Genomic DNA, 15,712 nt, shown 5'->3' with positions numbered 1-15,712 from the left:
CTGACATAATTGCCCACTAACAGGATCTGGGCATTCTCCCACACTTAATGCCCCACTACTGATTAAAAAAAAAAAAATAGGAAAAAAAAAGTTCTTACCAACAATTCCACTGGTTATCGTCCCCAGCGAACCCCACCTAGCAAGTCGACATCATGACATGTCAGGTCAGGGCAGCCTCAACCTCGCTTCCCTGATAGTCAGGTGATAAAAGGAAGGAGTTAAAACAGGGAAAGTACACTTGTAGATTTCTGGATAACATCTGAAAATGATTAAAAACCAAACCAAAACAAAACCAGAGCTTCTGGTAACCTCTAAATAAAAAACTATAAAGATATATATAGATATATATATATATACACACACATATATGTTATTTAAAAAGAAAAAACACTTTCAGGAAGATTACCAGTAACTATGCCAAGTTAAATATTTATTATTAAATTACTAACCAATACATTAAATATGCAGTATTTTTAAAGCTTGGTGCTTGCATTTCAGAAGTAAAAACCTAATCAATAAACCTCTAGTGTAAATGTAAAAATGGCTGCTTAATGGATTTGTTATTCTGGATTCTCCAGTCATCCAATTCACTATCTTAATCAGAACAACTCCACCCCTAAGTTAACAGAAGCTCCCATTCTTAGAGAAACATAAACACACTTATAAATCCAGTGCACTCTTTCTATAAGGCTTTTTCTTAGCTGCTCACTTAAGAGACTTCACAAAATCAAGGACAACACAAACAGTAATTACAGCTGGTTTTCTTGAAGAACACCAGGTAACTCAGTATAATAAAATCCTCTTTGGAAAATCAAAATGGCAAATTTTAACATAATTAGAAGTCTTTGTAATCGACAACAGCCTTATAGCAAGTATTTACTGGAGGGGTCTGGTTTTACAAATAATACACAATTAATAAAACATAGGTATGATTATATTCAAATGGGCAGGAGGCAAATGATGTAATGAGTTTCAAGAATAATAATATATGGCTTTATGCTAGGAGTGGAATTTTATGTCCCTTCTCTTTTGAACTTAAAATACATAAATTGTTTTGATGCAATCTGACCTTTATAAAAAGAGGGTTCACCTCCTAAATCAGCTTTCAAAGTCAAATGAGAAAAATTATCTACTTCTAACAGAAAGCATTGGGCTTTCTTATGCAGAATAATCCCAGTAACTAAGAAAACTTAAAAACAATGACTAAACTCCTTTGTTTAAAAAAACTAACTACATAGCCATTACTTTTGATCAAATAAATTTATCAAAAATATGGCAACTTATTAGAACTTTTACTTTTAAAAAATTAAACACCTTCATATAAATACATACATTTAAGCAACTGCTATAAATGAGTGATCAAATGAAAATTAGTATTCCATTAAGGGGGTGTATTTATTGCAATTTTCAGGAGGGTATTTATGAAGAGATCTACTTCAATATATTTCCCAACACATAACCTACTCAAATAGGCACATAAATAAAGCTTTATCAATTAGGTTGGGAAACAAAGAAGATAGAAAACAGGAGAACAGGAAACCAAATTCCTTAGAACTCATAAATTGTGCTTATTTTTTGAAAAAGCATACTATAAGTCTAGAATAAAGACTTCCCTCAACTGACGTTTTTCAGGTTTATACATTTTACTGTTAGATTTCTGTGAAAAGTTGAGCTCTCAGTCTATTTGCTCTAAGTGCTGCTACAGCAGTAATTTACAAGACCATTAAAGAGGAAAAACTATGAAGATTTACTGTTTATAGGGCTATGCTTTTTGGTTAAATAAATTACAAAAACTGTAGACCAAATATTAAAGGGGCACTTCCGCAAATATATTTTTAATTAGCAAGAGGGACAGATATTCAAAATATAATTTACAATTAATAGGAAAGGATTCTGAGATGAAACTCAAGCTATATTAAGTTTTTGCTAGGGTATATATTTTAGGAGGGGTGGGAAAAGCATAATAAACTACTTTTTAGAATCACTTCTACTTCCATTACAGATTTTCTTCATGACAACTTTGTAGCTTCTAACATCTAATTTTTAAGAAATACAAACTCAAACTTTCTTTGCAGATTGTCTTCTTTCCAAAAAAAATCAATCTTATTTAAGTATAATTTAGACTTAAAGTTTAACCTTCAAATTATATTTTCAAAGTTTAAAAGCAGCATTTAAAGAATGTTTGGTGTCTTTACTTTCATACATGGGCATAAGAAAAACTACGAAATTGAAACCTTACCACATAAATACCCATGATAACTTGCAACTACAACAGACCATGCAGTTTTTATTAGTTTCAAAAAAATAAAATTTTAATAAGGCCTGTTAAATCAGTGTATTATGCAATGAGTATAACTGAAATAAAAATGAACTATATTGACTATGATGAGCAAATACTTTCTTATTCAAAATGAAGTCATAAAAGCCCATTGATCTAACCAAGCTCAAAAGGAATTTGCTATCACAAAAGACACCAAACAGAAACGAAACACAAAATAATGGTGTGTCTACTTTAATTATTCCCCAATGGCTTATATTTTACCATTATAAAACCATTTTAGAATAAGCTAAGAATAAAATGGAAGGGAAAATAGGATACTAATTTGAAAGTGATGCAGACTTTTCTGCACTGTAAAGTTTAGATTCTTCTGTTCCTCTCATTCTCAAGCAAGAAAGCCAATAGAATAAATCAGAATTTAGATATTTATGTTCTGGCCAACCAAAAATTTAGCCATTAGGGATAGTAAAAAATGTAATAAAAGACATGTTACCATAAAGTCAGAGGTATGACTACTAGAATATTTTAAGCCTCTCTTAAAAGGCATGTTTCTCAAAGCATATTTACACAGCAAAAGATAATTATATTCCTAAACCAATAACTAAAGTGGTAGTCACAATCACATATGCTGAAACTGAGGTTCAGTCCACAGTGCATCTGGCCGCTACAGTACTAAGCATTTTCCCTGTATGTATGTTCACTTATCCAGCAAATAAGGTCTTCAGCCACAATTATCCATTATGATGAATGTGGGTCAAAATAAATTGCAGTCTGCTTCCCCAGCCCCATTTTATTCATTTAACACAAGTTATCCAATGCCTGCAAAAATGCTCAAAAGTCTTTGAACCTTTTTAAATAATGGATAAAATTTCAAAATTAATAGAAACTATGAGAGAACACCAATCAATGAAGTGCTACTTGGAATACTTGAATTTAGACTAAGCCTCAGTCTGACATCCACGATACATGTTGGAATAGACAAGAAATTTTGTGTGAATTTGATCACTCACATAGGCAGTTATACTTTGAAAACAATATTTCTTGCAAGGATTACAAATAAAATAATATTTTAGGACACAATTGAATTTGAAATAGGTAATGTTTTGAATAGATTTTTGAGTTTTATTGAAATCTTACATGAACAAGAAATTGGAAATACAATCACATCAAAGAACAAATTGTCACGGCTTTGACGTTTAAGCCAAACAAATTTTGTAGGGCAGATTTCAAAAAGGTGTGAAGTTATAACAATTTAAAAACACAGTTAACCTACTTCTAGGAATGCAAAACATACAATCATAGGTTATTTTCAATACAAGAAAACTTAAATTTGTTTGCTTTAATTTCTTAAAACTACTAAGACAAAGCACTAGCTTGTATTTTTATTTACAGCATACTCCGTACTCCTATGTAATCTATCCCAAATCCAAAAAAATGAAACTGTCCAAAACCAAAGGTTCTGCAAAAGCATGATTTAACAGCTTGTTTTGAAGCTAAAATGAAGCCTGAAACAATAAAAGCATTGTCACCCCCAGAATAAGGGAACTCTGCAAGCCCAATAATGTCCAAGAGCATTTATGAAAAGAGGAAAAATAAAAAGACTTGAGTATATACACAATAGTGATTTCTTCAGCCCAATACAAATGGCAGCAAACTGCTACTTAAAGATGAAACAGTTAAGCCAATTTTTTTTTTTTGAAGAATGTAGATCTAGAGCCAATCGTATCTTGCCATATCGTTTTCAAACCCTCACTTGTCTATTTCCACTGTTGCCCATAAGTATCCTGATAAAATTCCTGGTTGTCATTATTGTAACCATAGTTACCGGAATAGTCACCACCTTGCTGAAGCGGCTGCTGAGCGATGGGTTGGGAACCCCAGTTCTGTTGGTTGTTGGTCTGACGACGCTTGGAATCAGGTTGGTTGTACCCGTCTGCCTTTCTCTTGCCTCCTACATTGCCCCCACGATTGCCCCGAGCTCCACGGGAACCACGGCCTCTCTGCTGTTGTGCAGGACCCCCTCTGCCACCCCTAGAGCCTCGTGGTGGTCCCAAGGGTGCCCCCCTCTGTGAATAGCCAGCTCTACCTCTTGGAGGTGGTGCTCCCCGCCCCCTTGGTGGTGGTGGAGCACCTCGCCCTCCCCTTCCTCCTCCTCTTCCTCTTACTGCATAGCCATCATCATAGCCGTAGTAGGGATCTTCATAGCCTCCACGATAGTCGTGATAATCATAACCATAGTAATCGTCATAGTAATCTTCATAGCCATAGTAATCTGGAGGGTAGCCATATCCACCTCTCCCCCCACCACGACCTCGGCCTCTAATTGGAGGTGGCATTCGAGGAGGAGGGTGATAGTAATAATCTTCATACCTAGCAATGAAGGGAAGAGAGAAGAGAAAAATCAAATTAGCTTGCTTCAAGATTTTTCTTGATTTTATTTCATTCACCTGATTGCCATTATCCAATTACTCCTTGTTCAAAGACGTATCTACGAAAAGCAGACTCACGCGGTGCTTCTGGAGGCCTGTCTAGCAGCTTGGCGCTCTTTCCTTTTCTTGTCTGGTGGCTTGGCTAAAACTATTTCAATCTCCTCCCCTTCTATTTCTTTGCCATTCATTTCATCCATAGCCTATACAAAATTAGAAAAATGATTTTACAAATAAATTTTAAAATATAACATGTCATTTAATATACTTCTTTCAAGTTATTTGAAATTTTTACATATTTTCATTTTACATGAAAGAGAGAGAGAAAGATCTTCCATTGGTTGGTTCAGTGCCAAATGCCCATAATAACCAGGACTGGGTAAGACCACAGTCAGGTGCCTGGAACTCAACCTGATTCTCTCATGTGGCTATTCCCGATTATTGTTGGATACAGCCAGAAGGTGAAGTTCCCCTGAACCCTAACTGTTTTTATGTAAACTGCACCAAGAAAAAAACTGATGTCCTCCCACTGTATTTTTAAATTTTATTTTTATATATTTCAAAGAAGAGAGATAAATCTGCCATCCCATCTGTCGGCTCACTTCTCACATGCTGGAAACAGCTGGGGCTAGAGGCTAGGCCAGACTCAGAAGACTAGAACTCAATCTAGGCCACCTGTGTGGCTGGTAGGAACCAACTACTTGAGTCACGACCTGCTGCCTTCCATAATACACATTAGCAGGAAGCTGGAGTCAGGAGCAGGGCCAGGACTTGAACCCAGGTGCTTCAATTTGAAATGCAGGTGTCCCACGTGGTGTCTTAACCACTGAGCCAAACACCTGAGCCCTTCTATCATATTAAAAAAAAATCCTTGTATTATATTTAAAAGGATAAAAGAGCTGCCTATAGCTGTCCCTTAATTCCAAATTAAGTTGCATGTTAGTCAAAGCAAAGAAGCAAACTTACACCAGGAAAAAATGTTTGTATTAATACAAGCCAGACAAAAACAACTAACTTTTCAAGATTCAAATTATTAAATAAACATGCGGCATTAAACACACAGGTTTTACACTGCTCTCACACAAAAATTACAAGGATCTGAAACACAAATGAGGCAATTTTAGGTGGTTTTCTGTAAACTTCAATAAGATACAGACAAAAGTTGGCGCCGCAGCTCAATAGGCTAATCCTCCGCCTTGCGGCGCCGGCACACCGGGTTCTAGTCCCGGTCGGGGCGCTGGATTCTGTCCTGGTTGCCCCTCTTCCAGGCCAGCTCTCTGCTGTGGCCAGGGAGTGCAGTGGAGGATGGCCCAAGTATTTGGGCCCTGCACCCCATGGGAGACCAGGAGAAGTACCTGGCTCCTGCCATCGGATCAGCGCGGTGCGCCGGCCGCAGCACGCCGGCCGCAGCGGCCATTGGAGGGTGAACCAACGGCAAAGGAAGACCTTTCTCTCTGTCTCTCTCTCACTGTCCACTCTGCCTGTTAAAAAAAAAAAAAAAAAAAAAAGATACAGACAAAAAAGTATAGGTTGCTTCATGCTACTTAATCTGGAACACACTTTGTTCTAACAATTAAAAACACAGAGCCCAGAAAGTCTAATGAAGGCGTAAGCAATCATCTAGAAAGCAGGAATCAAGCACTCCACGTTACAGTCCTTTATTCGTGTTGTTCTATCTACCAACCTCTGCCATATTCCAAGACTCAAAAACTTAATAACATAATGTCACCTCATCACCATATGTTTTGCTTCCCAATACAAACTTCCCCACTTTGAGCATACATAATAAAACGTTCCATCCACGAAAAGCTTCCAATGATTTACAAGTTAGTCCTCCTTTAGATTTCCATGTTCCCCTTTTACCACCTGAGGCTTTGGGCTGCTTCAGCTAAAGCAACTGAACAAGTATACAAAAGCTTCTAGGTATAAACAAAAAAGTGGAACATCTAACCTCTGCCCTGACCATACTGGAGAAGTGACTACCAATTCCTGGATTAGAAACTCTGTAATTTTGTAAGTTTATCTGACAAACCATCTAGTTTTAAGATTTTATTTATTTGGGCCGGCGCCGCGGCTCACTAGGCTAATCCTCCGCCTAGCGGCGCTGGCACACCAGGTTCTAGTCCCGGTCGGGGCGCCGGATTCTGTCCCGGTTGCCCCTCTTCCAGGCCAGCTCTCTGCTGTGGCCAGGGAGTGCAGTGGAGGATGGCCCAGGTGCTTGGGCCCTGCACCCCATGGGAGACCAGGAAAAGCACCTGGCTCCTGCTATCAGATCAGCGCGGTGCGCCGGCCGCGGCGGCCATTGGAGGGTGAACCAACGGCAAAGGAAGACCTTTCTCTCTGTCTCTCTCTCTCACTGTCCACTCTGCCTGTCAAAAAAAAAAAAAAAAAAAGATTTTATTTATTTGAAAGATGGACAGAGGGAGACAGAGGAAGATCTTCCACCCACTGGTTCACTCCAAGTACTTGGGAATCTTCCACTGCCTTAGCAGGAAGCTGGACTGGAAGTGGAACAGCTGGGACTCACAATGACACCCTAATATTGGATGCAGGCATCACAGACAGCAGCTTAACCTGCTGTGTCAGAACACTAGCCCCATATTACTAGTTCTTCAATGGAATCAAAATGAGTATTTAGAAAACACAGTATAAAGGCCGGCGCTGCGGCTCACTAGGCTAATCCTCCGGCTTGTGGCACCGGCACACCGGGTTCTAGTCCCGGTCGGGGCGCCGGATTCTGTCCCAGTTGCTCCTCTTCCTGTCCAGCTCTCTGCTGTGGCCCGGGAAGGCAGTGGAGGATGGCCCAAGTCCTTGGGCCCTGCACCCACATGGGAGACCAGGAGAAGCACCTGGCTCCTGGCTTTGGATCAGCGCGGTGCGCCGGCCACAGCGGCCATTGGTGGGTGAACCAATGGAAGGAAGACCTTTCTCTCTGTCTCTCTGACTGTCTCTCTGCTATGGCTGGGAAAGCAGTGGAAGATGACTCAAGTGCTTGGGCCCCTGCATCCACGTGGAAGACCCAGAAGAAACTCTTGGCTCTTGGATCCTGGCTTCGGATCAACCCCAGGGCTGCCAGTTACAGCCATTTGGAGAACAAACTAGCAGATGGAAGACCTCTTTCTCTCTCTCTCCCCCTCTCTCTGTTTGTAACTCTGCCTCTCAAATAAATAAATACATCTTTTTAAAAAAAATAAATAATAAAGTACTATACAAGCTTATTAGTTCTATACTACTAGACATCTCAGAAGCCAAACAATTCTGTACTAAACTATGAATTTTATTAGCAATATTATCTAATTCATTCCCATCAATAATTAAACAAATTAATTCTACCCTAGTCAAGGCTTCTATAAGGTCTGTTTTATTTTCTGGGCAAGAAACAAACAAAATGCTCATATTAGAAGTGGCAGGATCCCACTGACAGAAACTGTAGAAAAACAATCAAGCATGGGGCCGGTGCCATGGCGCAGTAGGTTAATCCTCTGCCTGCGACGCCCGCATCCCATATGGGCACCGGTTCTAGTCCTGGCTGCTCCTCTTCCAATCCAGCTCTCTGCTATGGCCTGGGATAGTAGTAGTAGATGACCCAAGTCCTTGGGCCCCTGCAACCACATGGGAGACCAGGAAGAAGCTCCTGGCTTTGGACTGGCGCAGCTCCGGCCATTGCGGCCATTTGGGGAATGAAGCAATGGAAGGAAGACCTTTACTGTCTGTAACTCTACCTCTCAAATAAATAATATTTAAAAAAAAAAAAAAAAACCCACAATCAAGCCTGAATCACTGAGCAATTTGGACCCATCTTCCTAATTACCTAAAAAAGATTATTAGTGTTTTGTCTTCTTTCTCTTCCCAAGGAAGGCATGAACAGGAGGAAGAAGAATCAAAATTCTACCTGCTAAGCATGGTACTGACTCACCATCAATGAAAAGCAGCAAAAAACTTCAGGTTTTATGTGCTAGAAACCATACAAAAACATTTTTCCCACACTTTCATTACTATCATCAACGAATAAATCAACTACTATATACAAGTATCCCTTAACAATTACTGACATCAGTGAAACATAGCTAATACTAGTCTCACTCTAAAATGTTTAAAGGCAGGGCAGGCACTATAGCAAAGGGGGTTAAGCTGCTGCTTAGGAAACCCTCATCTCATATTTCCAGGCCTGGATGCTCTCTTCTGATCCAGCTTCCTGCTGATACACATGGAGACCGAGATGGAGTTCTAGGCTCTTGGCTTCAGCCTGGCCTAGCCTTTTCTGTTGCAGGCATTTGGAAGTCAACCAGTGGATCAAAGACCTGCCTTTTAAGTAGATGAATAAGTATTAAGAGAGAGAGAAGAAAGAAAAAGACTGAAGGCAAAAACATAAAGAACCAGCCACACCCTCAAAATACATCTACAAAATTAAAAGATACTATATCATGGTAAAGTCATTATACTACTGGGTTTCTTTCACATGTCTACAGAGCTGAGGTTCAGAAAGAAGCTATAATATAGTTACTGCCTGTTTAGTATTTACAGCAGCTAATGATTGTATCTCATAATACTTCTATGGCATCATGCTATCAAATGTTAGGCTTACAATAACAGAGATTAAAAATAACTTACCTGAGATCACAGTCACAGTAATAATCTGGCATTGAAATACAGTCTTGTTATACTACTTTATAGAGATTATTAAAAAGAAAGTTCCAAAGTTCAGCAAAAGCCAAAAACCAATTTTATTTGTTTTTAAAGTTACTTTATGTGTTTACACATTTCAACAACAGAATTCAGGTACCAAGAAGTAAAATTTCTAAATTTCTACCTTAACAGCTGCTCCTCTGTCTTCAAAATGAACAAATGCATAATCTTTCAACTTCTTTACTCTTTCAAGTTTTCCAAATTCAGAAAATGACTTTTCCAAGATTTCTTCTGTCACCGTAGTAGCCAAATTTCTCACAAACAAAACTTTCACCTAATAGCAACAAATATACAAGATTGGCACTGGATACTGAATTTTAGCTAGTGTTCAAGTATTTCTTCCTGTCTTCAGGCACAGGCTTTTCTTCTCCAAAACATTAGCATTAAAAGTAACATTACAGGAAGTATAAGAAACTGTCAAGAAAACACTGACATTAGTCACCAATTTACATAAATTGTTGGTTCCTGTCTTCTACCCTACCATTAAAGCATTTAACACTAGGAACAGATCCTTCAAGAAACCAACACTGATTATTGCTAAGTTAATTCGCAAATTTAACAGGATATCTAAGTTCCCTCTTCAATGAGTTTTCCTATTTTCTCTCCCTAGAACCAGATAACTCTTTAAAATTCTTATGAAATAAACAATAGAACAACACATGAGAAATCTAGAGCCTAGCCCTATGAAATACAAACTATATATTTACATAATTGAATTAGTACTGTGCTTATCTGGAAAAAAGTTAAAAGTTGGTCCATACCTCACTATATACCAAGATAAGCTCCAAATAGACTAAAAATGTAAATGGTAAGGGAAGGTGGGGACTATGAAAATACTGGCAGAAAACAAGAGTAAATCTAAAAGAGTAATACTACTAAAAGTAAATGCCTTCTATATGGCAAAAAATACCATAAGTAATGTCAAAAGGAAAATGACATATCACAGAGATAATCTTTTCTATTAAAGCATCAGAAAATAAGAAAAATCCCAACAAATGAAAAATAAGCAAATTCATGAATCCATGGTTTAATACAAAGAAACACATGGTCCTCCAAATACATTAAAAGCTCAAGCTCATACATAGTAAGAAATACAAGTCGTAACAGCATTGAGATACCATATTATCAGACCAGCAAAATCCAGAAGTGTGATCTCACACTATTTTGTCAAGGATGAGGAAAACAGTCCTCTTATATTGTGCTGGTGATAGAATATACCAGTACATCCCCTACAGAGAAGAATATGGTAATATCTTAATAATTACAGATCCATTTAGCTTCAGCCTACAATCCATCTTACAGATACATTTGTACTTCTATCATCTGATGTGGTACAAGTTCATTCATTACAGTATTGTTAACAAAAAAAAATGGGGGGACAGAAACATCCAGCAAGTATGCATGTGCTACGGCACACCCACAGAATGGAATATTATGCAGCCACAGTAACTAGGATGAGCTCTATGGGCTGATATAGAGATTGCTAGGATACACTATCGGTAAGACACATTTCCCCCCATTTTTGTATCTCTGAAATGGGAGTAAAAATTTACAGTCAATATGGTAAGCAAGCTTTGTGCCACACTATTGGCAACACTTTATACTTTTTAAAAATATTTATTTATTTATGCATTTATTTGAAAGAGTTACAGAGAGAGGAAGACACATACACACAGAGAAAAAGAGAAAGAGAGACAGAATGAATCTTCCCTCTGCTGGTTCACTTCCCAGATGGCTACAATGGCTGGAGCTGGACCAGGCTGAAGGCAGGAGCTTCTACAGGGTTCCCACTTGGCGGAGAAACAGAATAACAAAGCAAATAGAGATGTGTGAATATGGGCTGGCACGTGGCACAGTAGGTTAAGCCACCACTTGCAGTGTCAACATCCCACTCCCAATCCAGCTCCTTGCTAATGTGACTGGGAAAGCAGCTGAGGATGGTCCAAGTCCTAGGGGCCCTGCATCCAAGAAGGAGATCCAGAACTCCAGGCTCCTAGTTTTGGACAGGCCCAGCTCCAGCCACTGCGGACATTTGGGGAGTGAACCAGCAAATGAAAGATTTCTATCTCTCCCTCTCTCTCTGTAACTGACTTTCAAATAAATAAATAAATAAATCTTTTTAAAAAAAGTGAATATAGTGAGTTACCAACAACCATCCATGGAAGAATTAAGGACAGGAGAAGTGGGAACTCCATTGTCTATATATTTCTATATAATTTATGATTTTTTAAGTAAGCACATATATTACTTACTCAAACAAAAAATTAATATAGCTACTGAACACACTGTTGCCTCAAAGGGCTATATGAATAAAAAGAATTTAGGGAGAGTATTAATTCAAAGAGGGTGAGGACTGATACTTTTCACCTCTACTCCCTCCCCTTTTTCTCAACACTGTCAAACTGAGGGAGGTCTAGTCTAAATATCAATCTCCCCAACACTGATTTTTCACCTCAAACAACAACATCGATCTTTTATTCTTTTCTGTGAAGAAACCACAACCTACCATCTAAAAGTTACTTGATAGAATTGTTTAAAATATTTAACAGAAGGGGCCAGTGCAGTGGCGTAGCAGGTAAAGCCACTGCCTGCAGTGCTGGCATCGCATATGGGCAATGGTTCAAGTCCTGGCTGCTCCACTTCGGATCCAGTTCTCTGCCATGGCCTGGGAAAGCAGCAGAAGATGGCCCAAGTCCGCTTAAGTCCAGGTCTCTGTATCTTTGCCTTCCAAATAAATAAATAAATCTTTAAAAAAAAAATACAGGAAAAGTCTCTTTAGGCTCTTAGGTTCTTTCTTTTGTTTTTTCGATTTTAATGCCTGATGCAACCATTTTTTTTTAAAGATTTATTTATTTATTTGAAAGGCAGAGTTACAGAGAGGCAAACACAGAGAGAGAGAGGTTTTCCACCCACTGGTTCACTACCCAAATGGCCACAACGGCTGGAGCTGGGCCGATCTGAAGCCAAGAGCCAGGAGCTTCTTCTGGGTCTCCCATGCGGTGCAGGGGGCCCAAAGACTGGGCCCCTGAAGTTCTTAATGATTATAAAACTAACCCAAATTGGCAAAAGATTCTTCAATGAACACTGCTAAGAGTGAAAAGTGGAAGTTTTAATGAGCAAACAAACAGCAGAATAAAATTTTGAGATTTTCTAACCCTAAAAATGATTTAAGATAAAACTATATGAAAGGTTACCAGCAGCATGTAAAAAGTTTTGATAAGCAAATTATTAGCTATATTTTAGGTTTCCAGATTTTATAATACATCTAAATTGCTATTTTTAGATTTTCTCAAGTAGAAAAAACAAATAGGCTACATTTAGTTTCTACAGATAGATTCAAAGTTGTAGTGGATCATAACATATTTATCTAACCCCAATAAAATAAACAAAATCTAAGTTGAGTAGATTGTCCCAAGCCATAATTATATTAGGAGAAGAAACAGCTGGAATTAAGCTAATAAAAACCAGAAATAAAAAAAAAATTAGGGATATATTCTCACCTCCTTTCCTAGTCGCTCATCTACTCAAACAATATGATAAAAGATACATTTGAATGGCACTTCTGAGAGCCTCTCTGGTTCATTCTCAATGGATTTTTTTCTGCATAATTCAAAGCTGTTTTTGCCTACAAAGACTATATCATACTAGTATAAACCGGAGTCCATCTCCAAACTAGTGACAACTTGCCTCCTCAAAACCTAGAATAAAAAGCTTAAGGAAAGGAATTCTCAGTCAAGAAGAATCCAATCAGTTATCACAGCCATCAGAGTTGATGCCTCCCTAAGGAGAGAGGAGACGTAACTGAAAGAGTCAAGAACCCAACACAAACAGCAGATTCAACCGATGTGTCCCTTGAACCCTAGAAGTCATCCAAAAGAAAACATAAAAACCAGGATTCGCGGCACCACCATTTGACAGGTAAAATCCTGGCAACACAAGCATAGGAGGTAGGAAGAAACTGACAGCAGGAATTGTCATGTATATTTTGCCACTATCAATTAATAGCAAACACAACAATCCTTTGCCTTTCTTCATGGGGCTCAATACTCTAAGGGAAATTGAAAGAAAAATTAGCTATAAATCTAAATAAAAGAATTCAAAGCCACATAATAAAAGTTGCAGTACAGTCAGTAAAGACTTTAGTTTATAAACTCCAAAACATTACTTCTCTCTTTACTCAACAAGACCTCATCTTAAAAGTCTGTATCCTTATGTGTGCATAACACTATGTGGGATACAGAAAATAGTGGTATGAAATACTTTCAATTGAAGGGATTTTATTTCATTTCCTCTTACACATTTAATCTGCAGGAAAAGGGATGATTAATGGAAATTATTACAGGACACCAAGACAGTCTGTAGCCTCAGTGTTAAATCAGTTCGTGACTAAACAGCTAAAAGATAATAGCTACAATTTGTATTTAATCAGAAAACTCAAAATATTTGAGCTTTATTATTAGTACAAAATTGAAATGATATCCCTACCCCCACCCCAAGTAATTGCATTTACCTTAGCCATGACTTCTGGATCTGGTTCTTCCACAGGGTCAGCCCATTCAACTGTAACTACATTTCCCCATACTTTTACTTTTCCACTCATTAGCCGACGTCTGGCTTGTGCTGCAGACTTGTGATCCTCATATTCAAGGAAGCAGAACCCCCGATTCTTCTTTTTGTCATCGGGTTGATGATAGAGAATAACGTCCACCAAACCCTCTGTTAAACCAACAGCCAGATATATAAGCCAAAAGCATCCACCACACACCTAACGATCAGGCAGACCTAAACCCATTTGCCGACAAAAATTAATCGAAGAAACCTCAAAATGAGTCACTTGTTACCTAGTAGACAATTAGATCAGCATAATTTGATACAGTGTGGCACAGTATTTTACATTCCCCTCTAATTTTAGGGGCCTAACGGTACAGCCATATGTAACAGGTCTAATCACTGGTATATTTAAAGTTCTACAATATTTTACAATATTTGATATAACTTAGCCTCATAATTTAAATATTATTTTAAGACCCTAAAAACAAATTTAATATAAACCCAAGAGAACTAACTTTTAATAACAAATCAGTTACAAAAATCTTAAATTAAACCTAACTTAAAAATTACTATTTTCACTAGAAATGAAGGTGGTCACTAACTACTGGCGTCCCGCTGATATCAGTCCTTTGCCTTATCGCTTCATGTGTATTTTCCAGATAATATCATTCAGGTGTGCTTTTAGATACTATGTATATCATTATAAACGCCAGATGTGTTTGCTTACCATGTCCCCTTATGACACTTCCAACACCACAAGCCAAATCACACCACCATGCCCCAAATCTGTCTTTCCTAGTATCTTCCAATCTAGTAAACAGTGCCATCTACTTGGCTCTCAAGCCAAAAATTGATGAGGTATTCTTGATTTCTTCCTTTGCTTCATCTCTATCCAGTTCCCAACTCATTTCTTTTGCTTTCCACGGCTAATATCTTTGTCCAGTCTTCTATCTGAACTACCAACAGCCTCAACTAATTTATCAGCTTCTATTCTTGATTCTCTCTCCAAACCTTTATCCACATAGCAGCAGAATAACATTCTGCAAACATGAAACAGATGTTATTCCCTGCTTAAGACCTTTGAATGCCTTTCTCATAATCTCTGGAATAAAATCCAATCTCTTTACATGGTCCACAAAAACTCTGCCTTTTTACCTCATGTGATTCTACTCTTATTTTACCTCTTAACAACACATTTCTCTCAGTTACATTAATATACTGAGTTCTTTCTTGCCTTGGAGACTTGGCATGTGCCACTCTCTTGGAATGGAGCCCCCTTTTTTTTTTTTTTTAAACAGGCAGAGTGGACAGTGAGAAAGAGAGACAGAGAGAAAGGTCTTCCTTTGCCATTGGTTCACCCTCCAATGGCCGCCACGGCCAGTGCATCGCACTGATCCGAAGGCAGGAGCCAGGTGCTTCTCCTGGTCTCCCATGGGGTGCAGGGCCCAAGTACTTGGGCCATCCTCCACTGCACTCCCTGGCCACAGCAGAGAGCTGGCCTGGAAGAGGGGCAACTGGGACTAGAACCCAGTGTGCTGGTGCCGCTAGGCGGAGGATTAGCTTATTGAGCCGCAGCGCCAGCCGCCCCTTTTGCTTTTGGTATACTACATCTTCATCACTTAGGTCTTGGTTCAAACATCACCTTATTAGTAAACCATGGATAGTAGCTATTTTCTAGTTAAATATCCTATGTTTTCCCTTCCACAGTGCTTTATGACAATGTGCAAATATTTATTTAATTTTGGGGTTATAGCTCCTTTTCCAGAATGTA

General features: G+C 38.5%; 1 protein-coding gene across 6 annotated transcripts in view; it reads right to left on the bottom strand.

The window, feature by feature from the left end:
* Positions 1–3,377: 3,377 nt before the first annotated feature.
* HNRNPR (heterogeneous nuclear ribonucleoprotein R) overlaps positions 3,378–15,712 on the bottom strand; it is a 35,455-nt gene continuing 23,120 nt past the window's right edge. For 3 of the 6 annotated variants that reach the window (XM_070079105.1, XM_051857972.2, XM_070079106.1), the window contains 4 exons: positions 13,901–14,106; positions 9,515–9,664; positions 4,786–4,907; positions 3,378–4,648 (listed from right to left, as the gene is read on the bottom strand). In XM_070079105.1, the coding sequence (XP_069935206.1) occupies positions 4,036–4,648; positions 4,786–4,907; positions 9,515–9,664; positions 13,901–14,106 (1,091 nt within the window). In that variant the 3' untranslated portion in view covers positions 3,378–4,035. Of the gene's footprint in view, positions 4,649–4,785; positions 4,908–9,514; positions 9,665–13,900; positions 14,117–15,712 lie in introns of all 6 variants that reach the window. The other 3 variants (XM_051857971.2, XM_051857970.2, XM_051857968.2) reach the window with 1 other exon arrangement.

This window comes from Oryctolagus cuniculus, chromosome 7, assembly GCF_964237555.1.
Source record: "Oryctolagus cuniculus chromosome 7, mOryCun1.1, whole genome shotgun sequence".
Lineage (NCBI taxonomy): Eukaryota > Metazoa > Chordata > Mammalia > Lagomorpha > Leporidae > Oryctolagus > Oryctolagus cuniculus.
This window is presented reverse-complemented; position numbering and strand designations above follow the sequence as displayed.